We start from the raw sequence: 20,854 nt of genomic DNA on the forward strand, positions 1-20,854 counted from the left end.
CTTCAGTGCAACTTGAGCTTGAGACAAAGATTTAGCAATGACTTTATCGTATGGCATTGCCTGATGTAAGATCTCATAATCTCTTACTGCTTCAGCCCATTTTTCCAGCTACAGTTCACATGAAAAAAGCTTAAGAACAAGTGGAAGAAAAACCAAAACTAATTAGTCACACTATCTATATTTTACCTTGCTGGAAGACAGAGCCCTTTGAACCAATTCAATATTTTTCTTTAAAATTTTAATTTCAGTATTATGTGGCTCGATCTCTAAAGCTTTGGCTGCATATTCAGCTGCATCTCAAAATCTATGAAAGTTGTCTCGTCAGCAATAGAAGCTTTTTTTTGTTGGTGTACATGTTATATCGAAAGTTGCAACAAATCTCAGATAAAAATTGACTTACTTCATTGTTGTTTCTCCTCTTCGCGAAAAAGAAAGCAGAAATTGGGAACGTTCCCTAGAATACAAAAAAAACATTCGTTCTACTCTGTTTGTTGAGGTGCGTTGTTAGCGTGTACTAGGTAACAGCCGCGCTACGCTGCGGAATTGTTTCAATTTTTTTTATTAAAATATTTTCAGTTTGATATTTTTTATTTATTTAAATTTAAAGTTATTAACATTCGAAGATTTTTTTAGTACCAAGATGTTTACATTTGAAGTTATTAACATCTTTAGATAGTCTTTAATCTGTCTCATGTGGACATCGGCGATCAGACTTTTGATTGGGACGAATCAAAATTGTAACGACCTGACCCAGTGTTTCCTTTCTAAATCTGGTTTGTTTGATTCAATTAATTAATTTTAGAAACCAAGCCAATTATTTAATCCTTCTCAGGCCGTGTAGGTATTTATATTGACGTAAGTACCTCTTTCTCTAAAACATGCGCCGCCTTTCCCATCCCCTCTTCTTCTCCGATCTCTCCAATTGTATACCTCTCTTTTATTCCTTCTCTTCTATACTTCTTTTTACTTATGTTCTTCTTTTTATTTGACGTTGTAACTGTACCGATATGGAGAGGAGTGTTGCGATCGTCACCATCTCTTTGTCTCAATCATCAACCGCTCTTCTCACTACAATCGCTCGAGTCGGAGTTATCACAGTCCACCGGAAAGCTGCACTGTCACTGCCGAGTCCATGATTCTATCGCTACTCTTGTCGTCGTGTTGTTCAGTCGTGTGACAAGAGGAAGGTGCTGTCCAAAGAGATGCGATCTGTCATTGCTCTTCACCATCGTGAGTTAAGCACAACCGAAGCTCACAGCCATGTCATCAGCCACAACCTTTCCGACGGAGCCACCATCATCAACCGTGAGCCTTGTCGTGAGGTGAAGTGCTCTTTATCCAGTTACTTGTGCTGCAAGTAATAGTTATAAACCCTAAATATAATTTTCTCTTTATTGTATATATTTCATGTATGTGTGACATTGAGAAATCGAGATCTACGGCTAAACCCAAAATATTGCATGAAGAATCTACTTGGCTACGATGGAGCTATGGGTCGCTTATTTAACAAATGTGTATGCTTATGTGTAGTTTACTAAAAATGATGTGTAGAAACGAAATGTTTTGATTGGTTTTCTACTTTTTTTTTCATTTATTGACAAGTCAGTCTCATAGTCTTCTAAAAGTCTGATGTGTCATTCCCTGGAGTGAACCTTGTGTTATTATTGTGTTGATTCCACATATTCATAAGATTAGGGGTTATAAAACCCATTAAATTTAGGTAAAGGTTTTTTCTAACCTAATTTTATAACATATGTAAGAGCATGTTTAATGGGTTCCTAAGGTGAGATTATTAGTGAAATATAAAAACCCGTCTCTTAACTTTTAACTAAAAAAACTAAAAATCGGTTCTTAAATAAGATATTTAAGAACCGATTCTTAGCTTTTATAATTAAAAGTTAATAAAGGGGTTTTTATATTCCGTTAAAAGCCCTACTCTAAAAACCCCATTAAACATGCTTTAACTAAGCCCGAATATTTAAGAGAAAAGTTGAGGCCCAAAAGTGGTAATAACTCTTACTATAAATCTATACTATACTAAAAGGGGGATATAAGCTCCTCTTAGAGTGTCCACGTAGGCACAAAAAATCGTCCAATCAGAGAGTCCGAAATTGCCACGTCATCTCATTTATTTTTTCGTAAAAAATGAAAAAACAATGCAAATGAAAGGATCGAACCCGGGTTTGTATGACATAAATATATGACATATACCACTAAGTCATTGATAATCTCTTGGACACATATACAAGAATCACTAAATATGTAAGCACAAACTCTTATGTACATTTACAATAATATGGATTCAACTTTCAAGACTCCGACACTTTGTTTTGTAAAAAAAATAAGTAAGTGACTAAGCTAATATATTCTTTGAAAGTGTGAGAACATTGACAAATATGAAAAAACATAGAATTTTGTTTTCGTGACAAAGTTAAGAATTTTGTAAAAGTAAGTTTAACATATAAATTTTCGTGACAAATATGAAAAAGCATAGATTTTTGTACAATTTTGACAAAATAACTCAAAACATAGTTCTCTAATGTCTTAATAAAATATTATTTAAGGGTGTAATAATTAAATATATCAATTCAATAAATTTTGTAATTTATAGACAAAACAATAACACAACAAATTTTGAAACATTTGTTTAACCTATCGATTTCTTTTCAAGAGAATCCAACTAAACAAGATAAAAAAAACAATTAGATTTATTTAATTACCATTATATTCAATTTTGATTAACTTCAAATTGTAATAATGTATCTTTTTGAAGTTACAAAAAAAATAATGTTCTTTCTTTATTACACTAGCATTATATATAGATTCCATATACACAAATAAATATAATATAACAACATAAGCTTGCTTTTCCCGATTTATATGAAAACTTTTTAAGTTATCCACCAAAGCAAATTAATTAAATAAATCAAATTGTTAGAATACAACAAATTAATATATAATTTTATTTTAAATTAAATTATTTAAAAAATGTATTTTCATTAAAAACAAAATAATAAATAAGTAAAACTGATTTGATGGTAATTTTTATGACATACATATATTATGTGAAAGAAATATAAGCTTAATATGGAAAAAATCTTAAATACAAAAAACTCTAAAATTAACAAAAACCTAATAAAAATTAAACTATGATATCAATTGAAAGCTTCTTAGGCAATATTAATAAAATATTTAAGCGATAATTACACAAATTTGATTTTTTTTGCCAACCAAAAGTTTATTATTAATTAGCATCAGTTATTTCAAGATGTTTAAGAAATAATGGACTTAAATGATATATGAACTATGAATAGTAGTACTTTGTAAAGCTGACTTAGATAACACATCTGCACATCAATTCTAGTCTTTTTTGATGCCTAAATTCAATTTTTTCAGAACAGTTATTCCACAAAGAGATCGTATGAGATATTGTTTTGATATTCAGATTTGTTTCTTGACTGTTAAAAAGATTGATAACTGTAAAAATGTCTCCTTCGAATACTATATGTCTATAACTGAATCCCCAACATGAGAGAACTTTGTTTAAAAAGTAAATAATTTCATTTTTCTTATATTATATAATAAATATATATTATTTACTGATAATAAAAATATAGTTTTTCATCTATCACAAATATCTATGCAAATATGTGAATCAAGTACAACAATCAAACAACATAATGATTTTCACAAAGAAAATTTAAAAAATATATTTATGTTAAGTAGTCTTATTTAATATTCTTTATATAATGTAATACAATATTATACAATATTTTTTAGAATTGAGAAATACATATATATCAGTTAGACAAATTAAGCGATAATTAGACAAATTTGATTTTTTTTTCCAGCCAAAAGTTTATTATTAATTAACATCAGTTATTTCAAGATGTTTAAGAAAGGTTGGACAAAAAAAATAGGATGGACATAAATGATATATGAACTATGGATAGTATTTTGTAAAGATGACTTAGATAACACATCTGCACATCCATTTCCAGTCCTTTTTGATGCCTAAATTCAATTTTTCCAGAGCAGTTATTCCACAAAGAGATTGTATGAGATATTGTTTTGATATTCAGATTTGTTTCTTGACGGTTAAGAAGATTAATAACTGTAAAAATGACTCATTCGAATATGATGTATATAACCGAGTCCCCAACATAAGACAAGTTTGTCTTAAAAGTAAATAATTTTATTTTTTTATATTATATAATAAAAATATATTATTTACTGATAATAAAAATATAGTTATTCATTTATCACAAATAACTATGCAAACATGTGAATCAAGTATAACAATCAAACAACATAATGATTTCAACAAAGAAAATTTTAAAAATATATTTATGTTATGTAGTCTTATTTTATATTGTTTAAATATGTAATACAATATTATACATTATTTTTTTTAGAATTGAAAAATACATATAATATCTTATCCGCGCGTAGCGCGGTTAAAAAATCTAGTTATTAATAATTATGTAATAACCGGGGTTCTTCGTTCAAAGTTGGATTGATTCTTTGTTCTGGATGTTAAGTTCATTAAAAAATTTATTTAAAATACACAATATTTTTAAAGTATTATTAAAAATACACAATACATATTAAGGATCCCTCTATATATTAAAAGAGAAGTCACTTTAGTGATATCTCGTGACGTGTCGCTCATAGGTGAAATTTCAAAAAAATTGTTATAATTTGATTGGTCGATTGTTTTAAATTTTTATTTATTTAAATTGGATCTAAAAATTTAAGGTAAGTCTAAAAACATTTAACATCACTTGCCATATAATCTAAAAAATATTACAAATAACAATTTATGGCAACTAATTCTCAAAATTATAGAAAGATTAATAATGTTATATTTATTACTTTTAATATTTATAAACTATAAAATATAATGAACGAATTTTTATATAAAATAATTATAATAGTTTTATACTCTACTTGACGAATTGTATTCGAATATAATTATATAATAACTATTTTAAATATTACAAAATCCAAACATGTTTATTAATATGATTTTTAAATGATTTATCGTTGCTTACAGAATAAATTTATCAGAATTTTAAAATTATTTATATAGTGTTATAAATTATTTATAAAAATAAAACTCCGACTATATATTGATTGAGAAGTCACATAAGTGATTTTTTATTACGTGTTGATCATATATGAACTCTTCAAATTGTTATAATTTGATTGACCGATGATTTTTAATTTTATTTATTATAATTATATCTAAAAGGAAAGGATAATTCAATTACCAATTTCCAAATAATCTACATAATATTGTAAATAATTATTTATGGTAACTAATTGTTGAAACTATGAAAGAGTAATAATGCGATCAATTTTTTTTATATATTTATAAATTACATAAAATAATAAACAAAAGTGTTTATTTGAATTGATATAATGATTTTATATTCGTATAGAAAGAATTATATTTGTATATAAAGTATCATAATAACGATTAATGTCTAATAATTCAGTGCATGTTTTATAAATCATTTATAAAATTATAAATACATTTATAAAAATCAAACGTTTTAAATTATTATAAGAGGTTCTAAGTCATTTATAGAAGCTTATACATTAATTTATAAAACGAATTTTGAAAATTTATCCTCCTATTACAATATTTTGATTTTTTTTTCATTTTTAATGGTAAAATTCCTCAACTATGTTTACTTAGTGTAGAAACCCCTAAACTAAAGATTTACTGGTAGTAATAATAATTATGACTTGTTAGAGTTTAATTCATTAAATAAAGTTAGTTTATGGGGTTTTTCGTTAAATACTTAGTTTGAGGGTTTTTACCCAAAACAAACTTAGTTGAAGGGTTTTAACGTTAAAATTCCTTATTCTTTCCTTATTATCTATTATTTAAATCCTTATAGTGGAATTTGTTTTATCAAAAACGAGTTGCAATTAACTGACGAGAAATCTTCTTTCCTATATCATGCATTTAATATTTAAATATATATATATATAGCAAGATTTGAGTTACCAAAATTATGTATATATTATAACCAGAATATCTTAAAAAATTTATTAGAAGATATTCTATCTCATAGCTGAATTAAAATTTATTAGAGGATATTCTATCTCATAACTTCTCTTGATAACTAGGTCATTTAAAAACTTAAACTAATTTGCTATATAAATGTCACGCCACCCTCATTAGTTTCACGCATCTATCTTTTAAGTTTTCATATGTTTTTGATCGTTCTAATTTAAATTATACTTTTGTGATCTTGCGCAGGTGTATTATAATCAATAAGTAGCGGAAACACCATTACTAGTAATTTTATGGAGGATTCTTCTTCTCTGTTTATTTTTGTTATCTTCCTCTCCATGTTGTATCTCTATCTATATTTTTGCATCAGTAGTGATTCAACTAACAAAAAGAGACGACTCTGTTTACCCAGGAACTGATCATCCCTTTCGAAAAAGGTAATTTTTTTTTTTATAAAGTTAAATCACTTATCGAGAATATAATATAAGATGTGTATGCTAATCAAGTGTAATTTATTTATTCTGAGCCAAAGGTAATCTCAAAGCTTTTTAAAAACTTTGAAACTCATTAACGTTGTCCTATCAATTATATAATTTGTTATCTTTTGGGGATTGTTTATATGTTTAAATATTTTTGTTAGAATTACCTTTTTTCTGACTCAAAGCTTAGAGAAGGAAACCGTAAATTATTTATGTTGTTACAATGAAACCAATGATAATAAATCTCAGGTAATTCAAATCACTCTTTTATATTTCATGGCTGATTTTTTTATTGGGGTTATGCGTGAAATCTTTTTTTTTCAATTATATTTTTCTGATGTTTTAAGATTAGTGTTAAATGTGATCGTTTTCTAAACGTTCTAATGTATTCTTTGTTCATATGAACATAGTATAAATATCAATATGTAACATCGAATCTTTCATATTGAGAAGAAGAGTGAGTAGGCTAAAGTTGCTTCCATTGAGAAGAATCAGAAGATTGTTCAGCTCAATCCACAAACTATAGATATTAGCCTGCCATGCCAAGAGTTAGTGTATCGTAAAGAAACCGCGTAAGAGGTTTTTCAAAAGGAATCAAATTTTTATCCTTCTTTTTGGCCGATATACAATATACTTATGTAGTGGATGGTGACAATTGTCACTAACATAAATTATTAGGTTACATTTTTTTTTTGACAACATAAGAGGCTATTAGCCTATGAAACCACCGGTTCAGATAGCCAAACCGGGGATAGTAAATCGATATATAACATAGCTGAAGGCGAACTCCTCGCATCACGTGCAAGCTTGTCCACCATTGTGTTTTGTGCACTTGGAATATGTCTGATCTTGAAGTTAAGGAAGAAAGTCTTACTGCGGCAGAATTCCTTCATATTTGTAGCAAATGCTGGTCATTTTTCAGGTGAGGACACCATCTTCATCAGTTGAGAATAATCCGTCATAAATACTACATCTGAAAACTGCATGGTCTTCATACACTCCATTGCCCAAATCAGGCCTTCACATTCAACATGCAAAGATGATAGGCTTCGTTGAATATTCATTGCCCCCATCATTACGTCCTCCGAATCCATTTTCCGGCAGTACCAACCCTGTCCGGCAAAAATATCTTGTTCCCTCCATGCCCCATCAACATAGCAGACTCTTAGAGATCCCATTGTCTGCCAGTTAACATCTGGCTGAAAATACCCATAATATTCTTGTACCAAAAGTTGCGCGATCAGCTCAAAGTGTTCTTTCTATTTCTGCTTTGCGCATAATTTCTTGAGGATTCTCATTCTTATTAATATCAATTTTGTCATTTCTATTCTTTCATATATACCACATAATCCATAGAAAACAATCCATATAAAAAAAAATTTTTTACACATAAATTATTAGGTTACATAATCACACATTTTGTAAAACAATTGCATTTAATGATTTATATGTCAGATAATTGGCTTGTCTTCCTGCATAAGGAAAAGTAACGGTTGGAGAAAATTGAATGTGATACGGAATAGATTGATACATTTTGGTGTAAATATATCTTCAAATGCAATTATTTACATAAGGACGAAATTGATTGTAACCGACGAACTACAACCATTAAAGGAAAGTTTGAAAGAGACGAAAGCAACTTGGAATCTCATTTATATTTTAACAAAACGAAAAATGTACATTCGGTGGAGCTTTCCCATACAAATAGAAAAGCCGAAGTTTCAAAACCCATGAACTGAATCATATCATCCCTAAAATAGACGTACCCTATATTTTATGACGATGGATGATGATATGTATTGATGATCTTATGATTCTTTTGACCTTACTAAACTCTAGATGTTTATTATTAAGGCGTATGAAGTCAAAACTGTTTCGATCATTAAATACAAATCATATAATTCGCATATATCGGTGTATAGCTTTGATTTACAATTGAAATGTAGCTATTCTAAACTTGAAACAATTATTAGTGAGTAGTTTATTGGTAGGTTTTTTACATGGAAGGGTACCATTTGCCACCCGTATCCAGCAACGAAACAGTAAAACAGGCATACGTTTCGTTAGTGTATAATTTATTGTTCACTGTTTTCGTTGAAGTTTAATTTGAACCACTCTTTAATTTCTCTCATTACTCACCATGTCTAAAATGAAGTTTTCTAAACAAAAATCTTGGATCCATGAGGCATTCAAATCCCATCAAAATAGATCCATTTTTAAGCAAAAGCTAAAACACCAAAGCCTAAGCTTACTTTTTCTCAGCAGTATAAACCACTGAACTTCAATGTTTATCAGCCAGTTATTGTTTTTATATTTACTTTGCATACTTTTGGTTGATCTAATACACAACTGGATCCAATTCGATTTATCTTTAGGAAGCGACTAACTTCATACATCCGAAGTTATATAGATTTCCGGAGAGATTTTTTTCGGCTATTCCCGAAGAGATTCATATATCTATAAATTTGTGTAGCTTAATTTTGAACTTCCCAGAAACCCTAAAATAAATAAACCAGAAAATCTCCTTGAGATCTCCAAAATATAATAAATAAACCAGAAAGTGTTTTCTTAGAACAGTCATAGAGAAAAGAAGAAGTTAGAAGTCTCTCTTGAGATCCCGCCATAAAAATAGAGATTTTCAAATCAATTTGATATGAGTTGGGCTAATTAGAGTTTTCTGTAGCATGCAATTTTTTAGCCCTACAAATTTTACAGGAATCTCTGAATCAATATGAACAAATTAAAACACACACACAAAAGTAGAACTAAAATGACAAAATAAGATAAAAGAGTAACACATGTCATTTGAAAATCAAATCCTACTGTGAAATTTGAGATGGGATCAAAGATGAAAAATTAGGGTTTAAGGGTGCGACAGTCAATGGGTGAAACTGCGAACATGATCTAATCGACACTCATCTCTTTTCCATTGTCATAAAATCAACAGAGAAAGAAAGTTAATTAGATCATGCTGGCAGCTTCATCAGATGCCTGTACACCGTTCACTTCACCGTATCAGAACAAGAAAAAAGAGAGAAATTAAAGGCACAAAATAATTTTTTTTTTTGTAATAGCTAGGGTTTTCGCATGTAATTGGTCTTATCAATGAAGAAGAAGAAGACGGTTTATATAGAGGAGAGAGGAGAACGTGAAGGAGGGTTGGGTGGCTATAAAAGATGGAATATGTTTTAGTGGGGTCAGTTTTACAACTAAATAAAAGTATGTGGGTCGAAAGTGAAAATGAGTGACAAACAAAAGGCGTTAAAGAGAAGTGGTCCAAAGTAGAACCGTGAATAAAATTGAATAATGTCACGCCGATTCTCCGAGCCTCATGCACTTCTTCTCTCTTACAGAGACAGATTAGCTTGGTGTGATGTATTTACTTGCTTCTTCTGTAACTCTATTAATTACTTCTACATATTTTGATGGGGACCCCTTTTTCTCTTTCTTTATTTTATCTTTAGCCGTTAATTCGAGTAAGCAATACTACTATTCTATTGAGATAGGTATAAAAGAAGTAATAGTGTTCTAATCAATACTTTTTATTATTTGAAATAAGATTAATTTATACAAAATGCTTGTTCATTTGATGCTCCGTGAAATTTCTACCGCTTTGACTTACTAATTAGAGGTTTAAAATTTTATGTCGCTATAATCTATAAGGACTTAGAGCTTGATTGGTTTCCCCGCTACCACCCGCAAACGCAGCTTTTGCGGTTGGTAGCGATTGACAGCGTTTCGAAACAATCATCCAAACTGTTACAAATCGCTTCAAACCGCTCCGAACCTCTTAAAATCAAAAGCTGGTTCCAGCTAGCGTTTGCGGTTGCGGGCGGTTGCGGGAGGATAATTTTTTTTTCTTTTTCTTTAAAAATCATATAAATACAAAAATAAAAATATTCAATAAATTTTTTAAAATGGAATTATAAAAATACTAAAATATATCTATTATATTTTAATTAATATTATAAAATTTTAAAATAAAAATATTTTCTATAATTTTAAAAATTTAAAACTATAACTTTGAAAATATAATTTACATATTTATTATAATATTATGATTTTTGATATTTTTATAATTATATAAAATGTAAATATTGTTAATTTATTATTTAACCGCTGCTGTATTTGGTAGTTAACCAGTCATAATTATCCCGCAAACGCACCAATTTTTAACCGCAGAACCAGTCGTACAAATCTCTTAAAACCGCTAGAAACCGCAACCACCCACATCCGCAAACGCCCGCAGCCGCAACCGCAACCGCTGCGTTTGAACCAGTCAGGCCCTTAGGGCATGACTGGTTTTCCCGCTACCACTCGCAAACGCAGCTTTTGCGGTTGGTAGCAGTTGTTGGCGTTTTGCAACAATCGCTCAAACCGTTCCAAACCGTTCCAAACCGCTTCAAATCGCTCCGAACCTCATAAATTCAAAAGCTGGTTCCAGCTAGCGTTTGCGGTTGCGGGCGGTTGCGGGAGGATAAAAAAAATTTCTTTTTTTCCAAAACAATATAAATACAAAAATAAAAATATTCAATAAAAAAATTAAATTAGAATTATAAAAATGCTAAAATATATCTATTAAATTTTAATTAATATTATAAAACTTTAAAATAAAAATATTTTCTATATTTTAAAAAAAATTAAACTATAACTTTCTAAATATAAATTTTATATTTATTATAATATTATTATTTTTGATATTTTTATAATTGTATAAAATGTAAATATTGTTAATTTATTATTTAACCGCTGTTGCACTTGGTAGTTAACCAGTCATAAGTATCCCGCAAACGCACCAATTTTTAACCGCAGAACCAGTCGTACAAATCTCTTAAAACCGCTAGAAACCGCAACCACCCGCATCCGCAAACTCCCGCAACCGCAACCGCTGCGGTTAAACCAGTCAGGCCCTTAATGTACAATTGGATATCCAGATGCTAATGAAAAAGGGTTACCGATTAATCACTCATTCGATTTAAAATTTACATTATGTGATTGTGAGAAGACTAGCTAGACGGTTTGTACCGCATGAGATACATCGATCCGTTCGTACTTTCCATTTTAATTAGTTTGAACAATATGGGTTCGAATGCATTAATTTTACTAAGCATCTTGGTAATAATATGTTCAGAACTTCGCTCCTCTTATGTCACTTTGGATTCGATGAATCAAAACGTAAATCTTCGTTAGTGTTTTCCTTGTTTTTTTTATTTCTTTTCTTCAAGAGATCACCTATTCTTGCGTTGTGCCTTCAGTGAAAGCATTTGGCTGCTGGTCCTAAAACGATTAGGCTACAGACCAGTTAGGTTTCATACTTGGACTGCTTTTATGGATTGGATGGGTTTAAAGGACACTATATGCCCGACATCTCTCCGCCGCGTCGCTGCCCAAGCAACCGTGTACTCTCTTTGGTGGGAGCGCAACAACAGATTACATAACTCTGTCTCAACTCCTGTCGCTAGCACTTTCAAGAAGATCGTCAGACTCGTCCGCAACATCATCACAGCACGAAGGGATTGAAAGAAATTCCGTACTCTTATGAGTCCGTGGCTGAAATATGAGTAATCGTTCTCAGATATTTAGCTCTAGTAGCTCTTTGTAGTCATTCTCTGTTTTTCTTTTTTTTTTTGGCCTAGCCTGCTTAACCTTTTTGTAACCACAAACTCTCTCATTTTCTAATGAAATTCAAATACTTAGCAAAAAAAAAACACAAAAATAGGCTATCTTGTATACCTTAAACTTTTCATTTTATGATATTAACCATTTAACAAGAAAAAAATATGTTCACAACTGCCGAGTATATTTTCAACGCCGGAGAGAAAGATAAAAATTCTTCTTGGCTTTTTCAAAATATTAATTTGACTCATCATGAGGTTTATATAGTTTTCAAAATATTCCAACGCGGGGGACACTCATCGTTATGATTCATCTTCAATATAATTAAGAAATAATTAAGACATAAGCCATGAAAAAGTGAAGCTAACACATGCATAAAGTATAACCTACGGCAACTCTTAGACTATAATATGTGAAGCATTATACATTTTTGGCTTCTATAAGCTTATCGTGCATGGTTGCTACTTTATACCTCTCTCATTTCATTGTAATCTTTGGTAATGCCATTGTATACTTAACTTACAAATTTTGGAGCAAGAATTCAAAATTATTTTTCTAATTCCAAGAAAAAAAATTCATAAATACCACTTCTTATGTTTTATTTTCAAATACGACTAAATGTTTTTTTCCAAAGAAAGTATAACAGAAGTAGTGACAACTATTTACAAGTGATTTAAAGTTCTTTGAAAAGTAATAAACTTGCTTTTATGCGTGATAAATTTAAAATATGTTTATAAGCTATAGTATTTCTTAAGAAGAAACTAATGATGGTAAATATTTGAAAGTAATTATTACCAATACATGTGAGACCTAATTTGAGCTCATGTATAATATTCTCATGATCTATCGTAAGTGCACAAATATATTACTAGATATACTTATTGACTCAAGTGCCAGTTTGTGTCACAAAATACTTTAGCTTATGAAAAGTAAACAATATACAATGCACATACAGAAACCATGCTGAGTTACGAACTGCACATGCGTTACAACAATTGGCTCTTGTAATCTACTACTATGCCAACACCCCTGGTATTGAAATTAATAGCTATAGATGTTACAGCAACTTGCTTTTTAACATATAGAAGATGTAATAAATAAAAGATGCGAAACTGACGTTATTTAATTATTTATTGCTGTGAAAGTATATAGAAAGTGAACTGAATAAAAGAAGAGTATTTGTACTCCCTACACACAACTTCCCACCTATTTGCATTCCATACCCTATTTCCCTTCAATTTTTTTCCCCCCATCACTACTATTTTCCCCCAATTCAATGGTATCCCACTCTTTTAAGTGTATTGAGCTAATTTGCTCATAAAAGAACAAGTTTCCTAAAAAAGATTCCTTATCACTAACAATGGGATGATACCATTTCTATGCAAAAATTACCCAGAATTCGATAGGTTCTGAGCAGGCTGTTGGCTCTGTGACAGCTACGCGATATTGCAAGATATTGAAATTTATTGATATGGACAATCTTTGATAACGACTCGTTGCCATTTGGTAGAGAGATAATAAGGCAAATTTTTCTGATTGGTTTAGAAGTTTTCTTTTCCATTGTTCCCTTTTAAGGTTTTTAGTTTGGTATCAATAAGTCAACAATACTAATTGCAAAATAAAATGATAAATAAATGTAATCGTATCAGCTTAGCTGCTGCTGAAGTAAAATTTCCAGTTTAGTTATGTGTCACGCTCAGCAAGTAAATATAAAACCTTTAATAATTGATATATGTTTATAATTAAAAGAGTGATAGTCATCGATTTCCATTCAACCACCTAATTATCAAATATATCTAGAAGTATGACGTTTTGTTATATATATACAATATAAAGAATTTCTCGTCTGGTTCTAATTATAAATTTAATAAAAAATAGTACATATATTCCTCATCTTGTTTGATATTGGAAGATCAGGCATATACCGAATTTGTCATACATGCTTTGACATGACTCATGACCCACGAGGATGCTTATCTGCTTATGCAACAACTTTAATTGATGTATACGTATGCAGTTGAGAAATACTTGATAAATGATCACACACATTGACACATATGTGAGTGCGATGCTTGAACTTATTTTGTTGGTTTGGATCATCTGTTGAGTACAAAGATACTATATATTATTCTTTTCTCTCGTAAAAAGCCATGTTATGACATTCTCATTAAGGGTTTTTCAAAGGTATCTAACTATTTTCAAAATGAAAAGTTAGAAAATGATAAAAAATAATGAAAGATGTCACATAGATTTTTCATTTGAGAGACCCATCAAAAATGGGAAATCTATTGTACATTTGTGTCACTCTCTCCGTTTCATTTCATATATTGTTTAAGGTCTCTTCGCGCATATTTAAAAATTATGCAATTTCTACTAGGGTTTATTTGCCAAATATCAAAAAAAAAAGTAGAGAGAGATAGGAAGAGAAAGTAGGAGGGGGGGGGGAGAGAGAATTTTGGTTAGTTAGTGTATTTATGTTTTTCTCATGTATGTAGGGTGCAATTTCCCTTTCTATTATACCCTTACTTAATAGATTTTTTTTTATTTAATTTTATTAGCCATTTAGATGAAAGATAAATATAAAAATAGAAACAACTATCAAACATACATACTAAAAAAAAATGACGCTTATAATGAAACGTGTATTTTTAAATTTACAACGACATTTAAAACGAAACAGAAGAAATATTATGTATGTAGCTTTTTATTCTCTGAAACTTTGATTAGATAATGAAATTGTGATGAAATAATAATAATATATTTGTTTAGATATTCTAAAGAGTCTTTAAAAGATGATGATACTCTAAATGCTAACAAACGAGAGGATTGATTGTGTATGTGACGACCTCAGTAACTTTGCATCCAAAGTTAAGAACCGTAATCATATGTATATATAGCTTTCCATCAACGTTATTCGGATGCACCTAATTGATCTTTTGGTTGAATAATAAGTACTAAAAATAAAATCAACAAATTAGTATTCTTTTTTTTTTGTTAATTTTCTCTAAATTATGATATTTAAAACTTTTTTTTGGGTGCAAATGTTAAAAATGAAATTAAAAACTTTCTACTATATATATTATTTTAAATATGTATCAAATTACAGATTTGCATCGATTTGCCCACTTGTGATGATTCTATACTAATTACAGTCGCAAATATTTTTTTGGATAGAACCTATTTACAGTTTTATGGTTTATAGCTACCAAATTTATCGTCGATGGTACCTAATCATTTTGAGGTTTAGTAGGTTTTGCCGCGGTTGAATTATCATAATAATTACATCTCTTTCTCTTAAAGATAAAAAATGATCTGAGACATCTAGTTTTTTTCTTCTTGAAGTTAAACTTTTATTAAGCAAGAAATCTTCCTAATTTTTTTGTTATTAAGGCTCGTCTATGTTGCATGGAATAATTGTAAAATTTCAAGGATACTTTTTAGAAACAAATTGTGATATTATTTGGGTAATGTTACGTCGTAAAAAAAGAGTGTGTGAAAAGTCTTTGAGAAGTATCACGCATATTTGGGTATTGTTTACGTCGTAAAAAAAGAGTGTGTGAAAAGTCTTTCAAATTGTGATATTATTTGGGTATTGTTATTTTTATGTATGTTAAAAATGTTGTAAACTATTTTGCTACAAATCATGTATAGAAAAGGGCTAAATCAACATATTTTTCACTATAATATTTTTTTTAGCACAACAATCAAGGATTGCGACAAACTTTTGACTTTAAATTGTTTGCAAATTTCTTTAGAAAAACTTTGGATTTCCATGAAGAACACACACACACACATATATATATATAATTAATAAAATGCTTAGTACAGGTTTTCGTCGGTTCATGTATATATGTAATTAATAAATATGCTGCATTGTACGATTTGATACATTGTTGTATAATGTAAGAGAGAATACATATATAGGATGAGATAAAAAGAAGAAGCATGCTTGAACCAACAGAGAGTGGATCCAAATGTTGCTTTCCAGCTTTATACAAACGTATCACCCACATTACTGCGACTGTTACATAAAATGAAGGAGAGAGAGAGAAATAATGTGTGATGATCATCATGATATATCGATGTCCATGATACATTGATGATGATGGCTCCGGTATGTGTACCCTAAGAGGTGTTAGGTGTAGCTAGCTAGCTAGGACCATCGATATATTATACACATATTGGTGTCTTTGTAACTGTGTACGTACGTAGAACATGACGTTTACTAAAACGCGACGTCTGGTGGGTCGTAGCGGGGTTAGTGAATTTGCAAGTGGGGCTGAGTCTATGTGTAATAGGAGATGCAACATGAAAATGGTCCCCTTCTGTTTTTTCTTATAAAAAGAAGTTAGTGTTTACTGAGAAGGAAACATCCCATTTATAGATTCAGAACCATAAAATGCAAGCTTCTCTTTTATTTTATGATATTACATCGAGAATATTTTGATATTGAGAAATGTACTGTACATAAGCAAATGTGTGCTGTGAACAGTACTCATGGAAAATTCATAAACCCTAATTTGACTAATCTTCTAAACCTAGAGCACTATACAATTCTCATGCTTTGATATTTCACGAATTGGTTTAAAGCCCATGTCAAATCTTCATGTGTGCATGTGCATAGCCAAATCGTATACTCTCTAATCAGACGGTAGAGTTCATTAGAAAAGTTTGTTTTTGAAGTTATATCAGAGGCGATGGAGGTATATAAAAGAATTGCACGTCATGTGAGAGAGGTCAATGAATTTTACATAAATATATCATATAGAGAGAATTATTTTATAAAATAAATTATATAAAAATTGTTCTTTTGTAATCCACTTCTTTTGATATGAGAGATTCATTGAGTATCCATGTGCTCCTTCAATCGATCCTATTCTGTCTGTGTATCTAGCCAACAACATTCCACATGTACCCTTACAAAGTAGAGCTTCTATAATTCGTTTTTAAAATAAACACAAAATTGAGGCAATAGAAAATATGATCATAGTAATATATGCATACATATATATATATAGATCAAATTTAATTAACATACAAGGTTATTTATTTAGCAAAACAAAAGCAATGTTATTTAGCAGGCCAATAATATTTTTCCTCAAGTACAGCATATATAATCCTTGCTAGTAAAAACAGAACATTTACAGTTTCACTTCGGTTTTGGAATATGTGAATCTCAAGTTTGCCAAAATTAGCTAGAATTAGCTAAAAGTAGAACAATGATATGACTGAAAAATATTTACCAAGAGAATTATGATATTTGGAAAAGAGTCCGTCAAAATTAGCTAGAAGTAGAACTATAATATGCCAGTAATAGTATGCCACCGAAAAGTAGACTATGATATGACTGAAAAAATTTACCAAGAGAAAAGGCCGAAAAAATTGGGTCATATAAAAGAGGCCAATAAAAAACATTATGAATTTATTTTATTGGATCGGCCCTGGAATGGACTCGCTTAAAGGAGGATGTCCAATTATCAAAGGAAGGATCTGGGCTTTGACTTTTGCTTATTTCGACAAAATGGTTAACAATAGTAGCAGCAGGCAATAAATGAATAACGTGCGCCGCGCAAGGGGTAGATATTTTTCAAACAAGTTTTCCTCTCTGGCCGTCGATAAGTTGTTAGTCAATCTGACGTGGCGTCATCGTACCCGTGACTGAAAACAAAAACAGAATCCGGATTTCAAATGATTTCAAAATTCAACGGAATTTTGCGTGCGGTTCAGTTCCGACTCCCGCCATATAAAACCCTAAGATCCTCCACGCTAATCCTCTCAAGTTTCGGATTATCTCTCTCTCTCTCACTCTCTCGTTTCAAGCGTAAACCGAAAATGCTTTCTGCTCTCAAGTAAGTGATCTCTCCCTCTCTCTCTACTATATTCTGAATCGCATCTCGTTTGATTTTTTTTCTCCGATTTGCGGATAACAGATCGGAAGAAGCGAGCATGCAGCTCGTCGAGCGAGAAGAGATCGACGAAGACGATGAATTATTTGAAGCGATTGACAAACGTAAGATCGAAATCGATTCTCCGCTTTCAGAGTTCGCTTGTGTAGTTATTGCTGTTATTAGGATCTTCGATCTCTGCTCGCTTCGTTCGAATCTTCATGTTGATGTTTGGGATTGGATCTCTCATCGTTTTAAGTATCTAGTCTAGACTTCGTTCCTGCTGAAGTTCCGAGTCTTAGTTATCAGATCTAGAATCGTTACTCTAGTTTCGCAACGTATTCTCGAATCGATACTTGATTTCGATCTTAGTAGTGAATCTAGGATAGTTATCGACTTCTTCTGAGCATGGATTTTGCTTTTTTAGCGAATAGCTTATGGTCAAGTATAAATCTGTATTTGATATGATCTTGTGAACTTCTGTTTCCTTGTGCCAGTGATCGCTCAGGGTATAAACGCAGGAGATGTGAAAAAGCTACAAGATGCTGGGATCCATACCTGTAATGGTCTCATGATGCATACCAAAAAGGTATAGATTGAGCTTGTGTAGCACTGTAGCGTCCTTCATTGGATTCTGATTGGATGAATCATTGATTGGATCAATCTGCTTTGTTTTGAATCTTTTGGTTTGATGTAGAACCTCACTGGAATCAAAGGATTGTCAGAGGCCAAAGTTGACAAAATCTGTGAAGCAGCTGAGAAAATAGTGGTTAGCTTAAAAACATTTCTAACTCTTTGTTGCTGCTGCATTCAGTGTGTTTTCATTCTAACCGTGAAAACATTTCTCCTTCAGAACTTTGGATATATGACTGGAAGTGATGCTCTTCTCAAGGTTAGTCTCATTGATTTTAATAACGTTTAGATGTCTGTCTTGCAAATAAGTCCTGTTTCTTGAGATGTGTGATGGCTTATTCAGCATTTAGATACTGAAGCATTGTTTTTGTTTATAGAGAAAATCAGTTGTGCGTATCACTACAGGTTCCCAAGCTCTTGATGATCTCTTGGGAGGTATACTAAGTTTTGCTTCTACTGTTTTCCAGTATATGTCATACTACTTGAAAGTTCTTATTTCATTTCTCCACAATGCTTGCTAGGTGGGATTGAGACTGCAGCCATCACAGAGGCGTTTGGGGAGTTCAGGTAAGAAGCGTAGCCCTACTCCTTTAAGTTTCCTGTCAATAGCTTGTAACATAACAGAGTTTAATTTCACTTCAGGTCTGGAAAAACTCAATTAGCACATACCCTTTGTGTCACCACGCAGGTTGGTTTCTTTCATGGTGTCTCAATCTGAATTACTTGTTACTGTGAAAAGGCATGAGATGAGATATTTACCTTTGGGGTCTCTGTCTCTCAATGCCGCTAGTGCTCATATCTGTATTTATGTTATGCAGCTGCCTACAAGCATGAAAGGTGGGAATGGGAAAGTGGCTTACATTGACACTGAGGGAACCTTGTATCCTTAACATATTTGAGCAAATCTTTGGTCTAGATCTTGTAGCTTCATTAGGTGGTTTATATATCATGATTTTTCCTAAACCCTGAAACTTATAGCCGCCCTGATAGGATTGTCCAAATTGCTGAAAGATTTGGAATGGATCCCGGAGCTGTGCTTGACAATGTAAGAATTATTATTAAGCTCAGACCTTATCTCTCAGGACTAAAACTGACATTCACAATTCTTGATGTTGCAGATCATTTATGCTCGTGCTTACACCTATGAGCATCAGCACAACTTGCTTCTTGGCCTTGCTGCAAAAATGTCCGAGGAACCATTTAAGATTCTGGTAAGCATGTCTGCTTATTTCATTGTTCGTTTCGAATCAATGAGCTCATTTAGCGGAGCTTACCGTTGTTTCCAGATTGTTGACTCAATCATTGCTTTATTCCGAGTGGATTTCACTGGAAGAGGAGAACTCGCAGACCGCCAGGTTACCTTTTGACTTCCACACATTACTACTAACATAGTCATTAACAAAATTTGGCTTTTCTCAAAAAGGTTAGTGTCTGTGTTACAGCAAAAACTAGCTCAGATGCTATCAAGGATAATCAAAATCGCAGAGGAGTTCAATGTTGCAGTCTACATGACCAACCAAGGTTTGCTTTTAACACTAGAAGGGACGCGATTCTTTTATTGGTTTCACTAACCTGATAATTAAGGGAATCATCTATTTTGCATCTTGTAATTGCAGTGATATCGGATCCAGGCGGTGGAATGTTCATATCAGACCCAAAGAAGCCAGCAGGTGGGCATGTTCTAGCTCACGCGGTGACCATCAGGCTGAGTTTCAGGAAAGGCAAAGGAGAGCAACGTGTCTGCAAAGTCTTTGACGCACCAAATCTCCCTGAAGGCGAAGCTATATCCTTTTAACAAATAAATAACATTGAAAGTTGACTTGATTGATTTCGGTTATTCATCCACAACGTATTGACTCCTTTTTCCTTAACTAAAAGAATCACATTTTCCAGATTACACCAGGAGGCGTTGCAGATGCCAAGGACTAGAACCAGCGTAAAGGAGCTCTTTACGTCTTGCTACACGTATTATGTCTGTTTTTACCTGCTTATCTTATTTCTGTTATGATTTTACCCACATGACTTTACCTGGGAAGTTTTATAGTACTCTTGACCGTCATATGTATGGACTGAAGCAGAAGTTTATTATTCTTAGTTTCTTTTTACCAAATACATCCTGCAAAAAATAATAGAGTGCCAGTGAGTCCTCAGAATGGCTGTAGTAGTGAGAGATAATCATGAAAAAGAGTGAAACGATGCAATCTTAGACTGTG

General features: G+C 31.5%; 1 protein-coding gene across 1 annotated transcript; it reads left to right on the plus strand.

Moving 5' to 3' along the window:
* Positions 1-17,796: 17,796 nt before the first annotated feature.
* Positions 17,797-20,751, plus strand: LOC106436497 (meiotic recombination protein DMC1 homolog). Its single transcript, XM_013877461.3, has 15 exons — positions 17,797-17,972; positions 18,054-18,133; positions 18,506-18,597; positions 18,706-18,777; positions 18,862-18,900; positions 19,019-19,076; positions 19,163-19,208; positions 19,284-19,329; positions 19,460-19,521; positions 19,620-19,686; positions 19,760-19,852; positions 19,928-19,996; positions 20,084-20,162; positions 20,258-20,424; positions 20,526-20,751. Exons 1-15 carry the CDS (start codon positions 17,812-17,814, stop codon positions 20,568-20,570), a joined length of 1,176 nt encoding a protein of 391 aa, XP_013732915.2. The 5' UTR covers positions 17,797-17,811; the 3' UTR covers positions 20,571-20,751.
* Positions 20,752-20,854: the final 103 nt, after the last annotated feature.

Source organism: Brassica napus, chromosome A1 (assembly GCF_020379485.1).
Source record: "Brassica napus cultivar Da-Ae chromosome A1, Da-Ae, whole genome shotgun sequence".
In the NCBI taxonomy this organism is placed as follows: Eukaryota; Viridiplantae; Streptophyta; class Magnoliopsida; order Brassicales; family Brassicaceae; genus Brassica; species Brassica napus.

Bases quoted from the DNA above. Each gene is read 5' to 3' on its own strand.
- LOC106436497 (XM_013877461.3), top strand. From the start codon at position 17,812: ATGATTTCAAAATTCAACGGAATTTTGCGTGCGGTTCAGTTCCGACTC. The intron at 18,598-18,705 runs GTATAGATTGAG...GGTTTGATGTAG, and splicing joins TCATGATGCATACCAAAAAG to AACCTCACTGGAATCAAAGG. The intron at 19,330-19,459 runs GTTGGTTTCTTT...TATGTTATGCAG, and splicing joins CCCTTTGTGTCACCACGCAG to CTGCCTACAAGCATGAAAGG.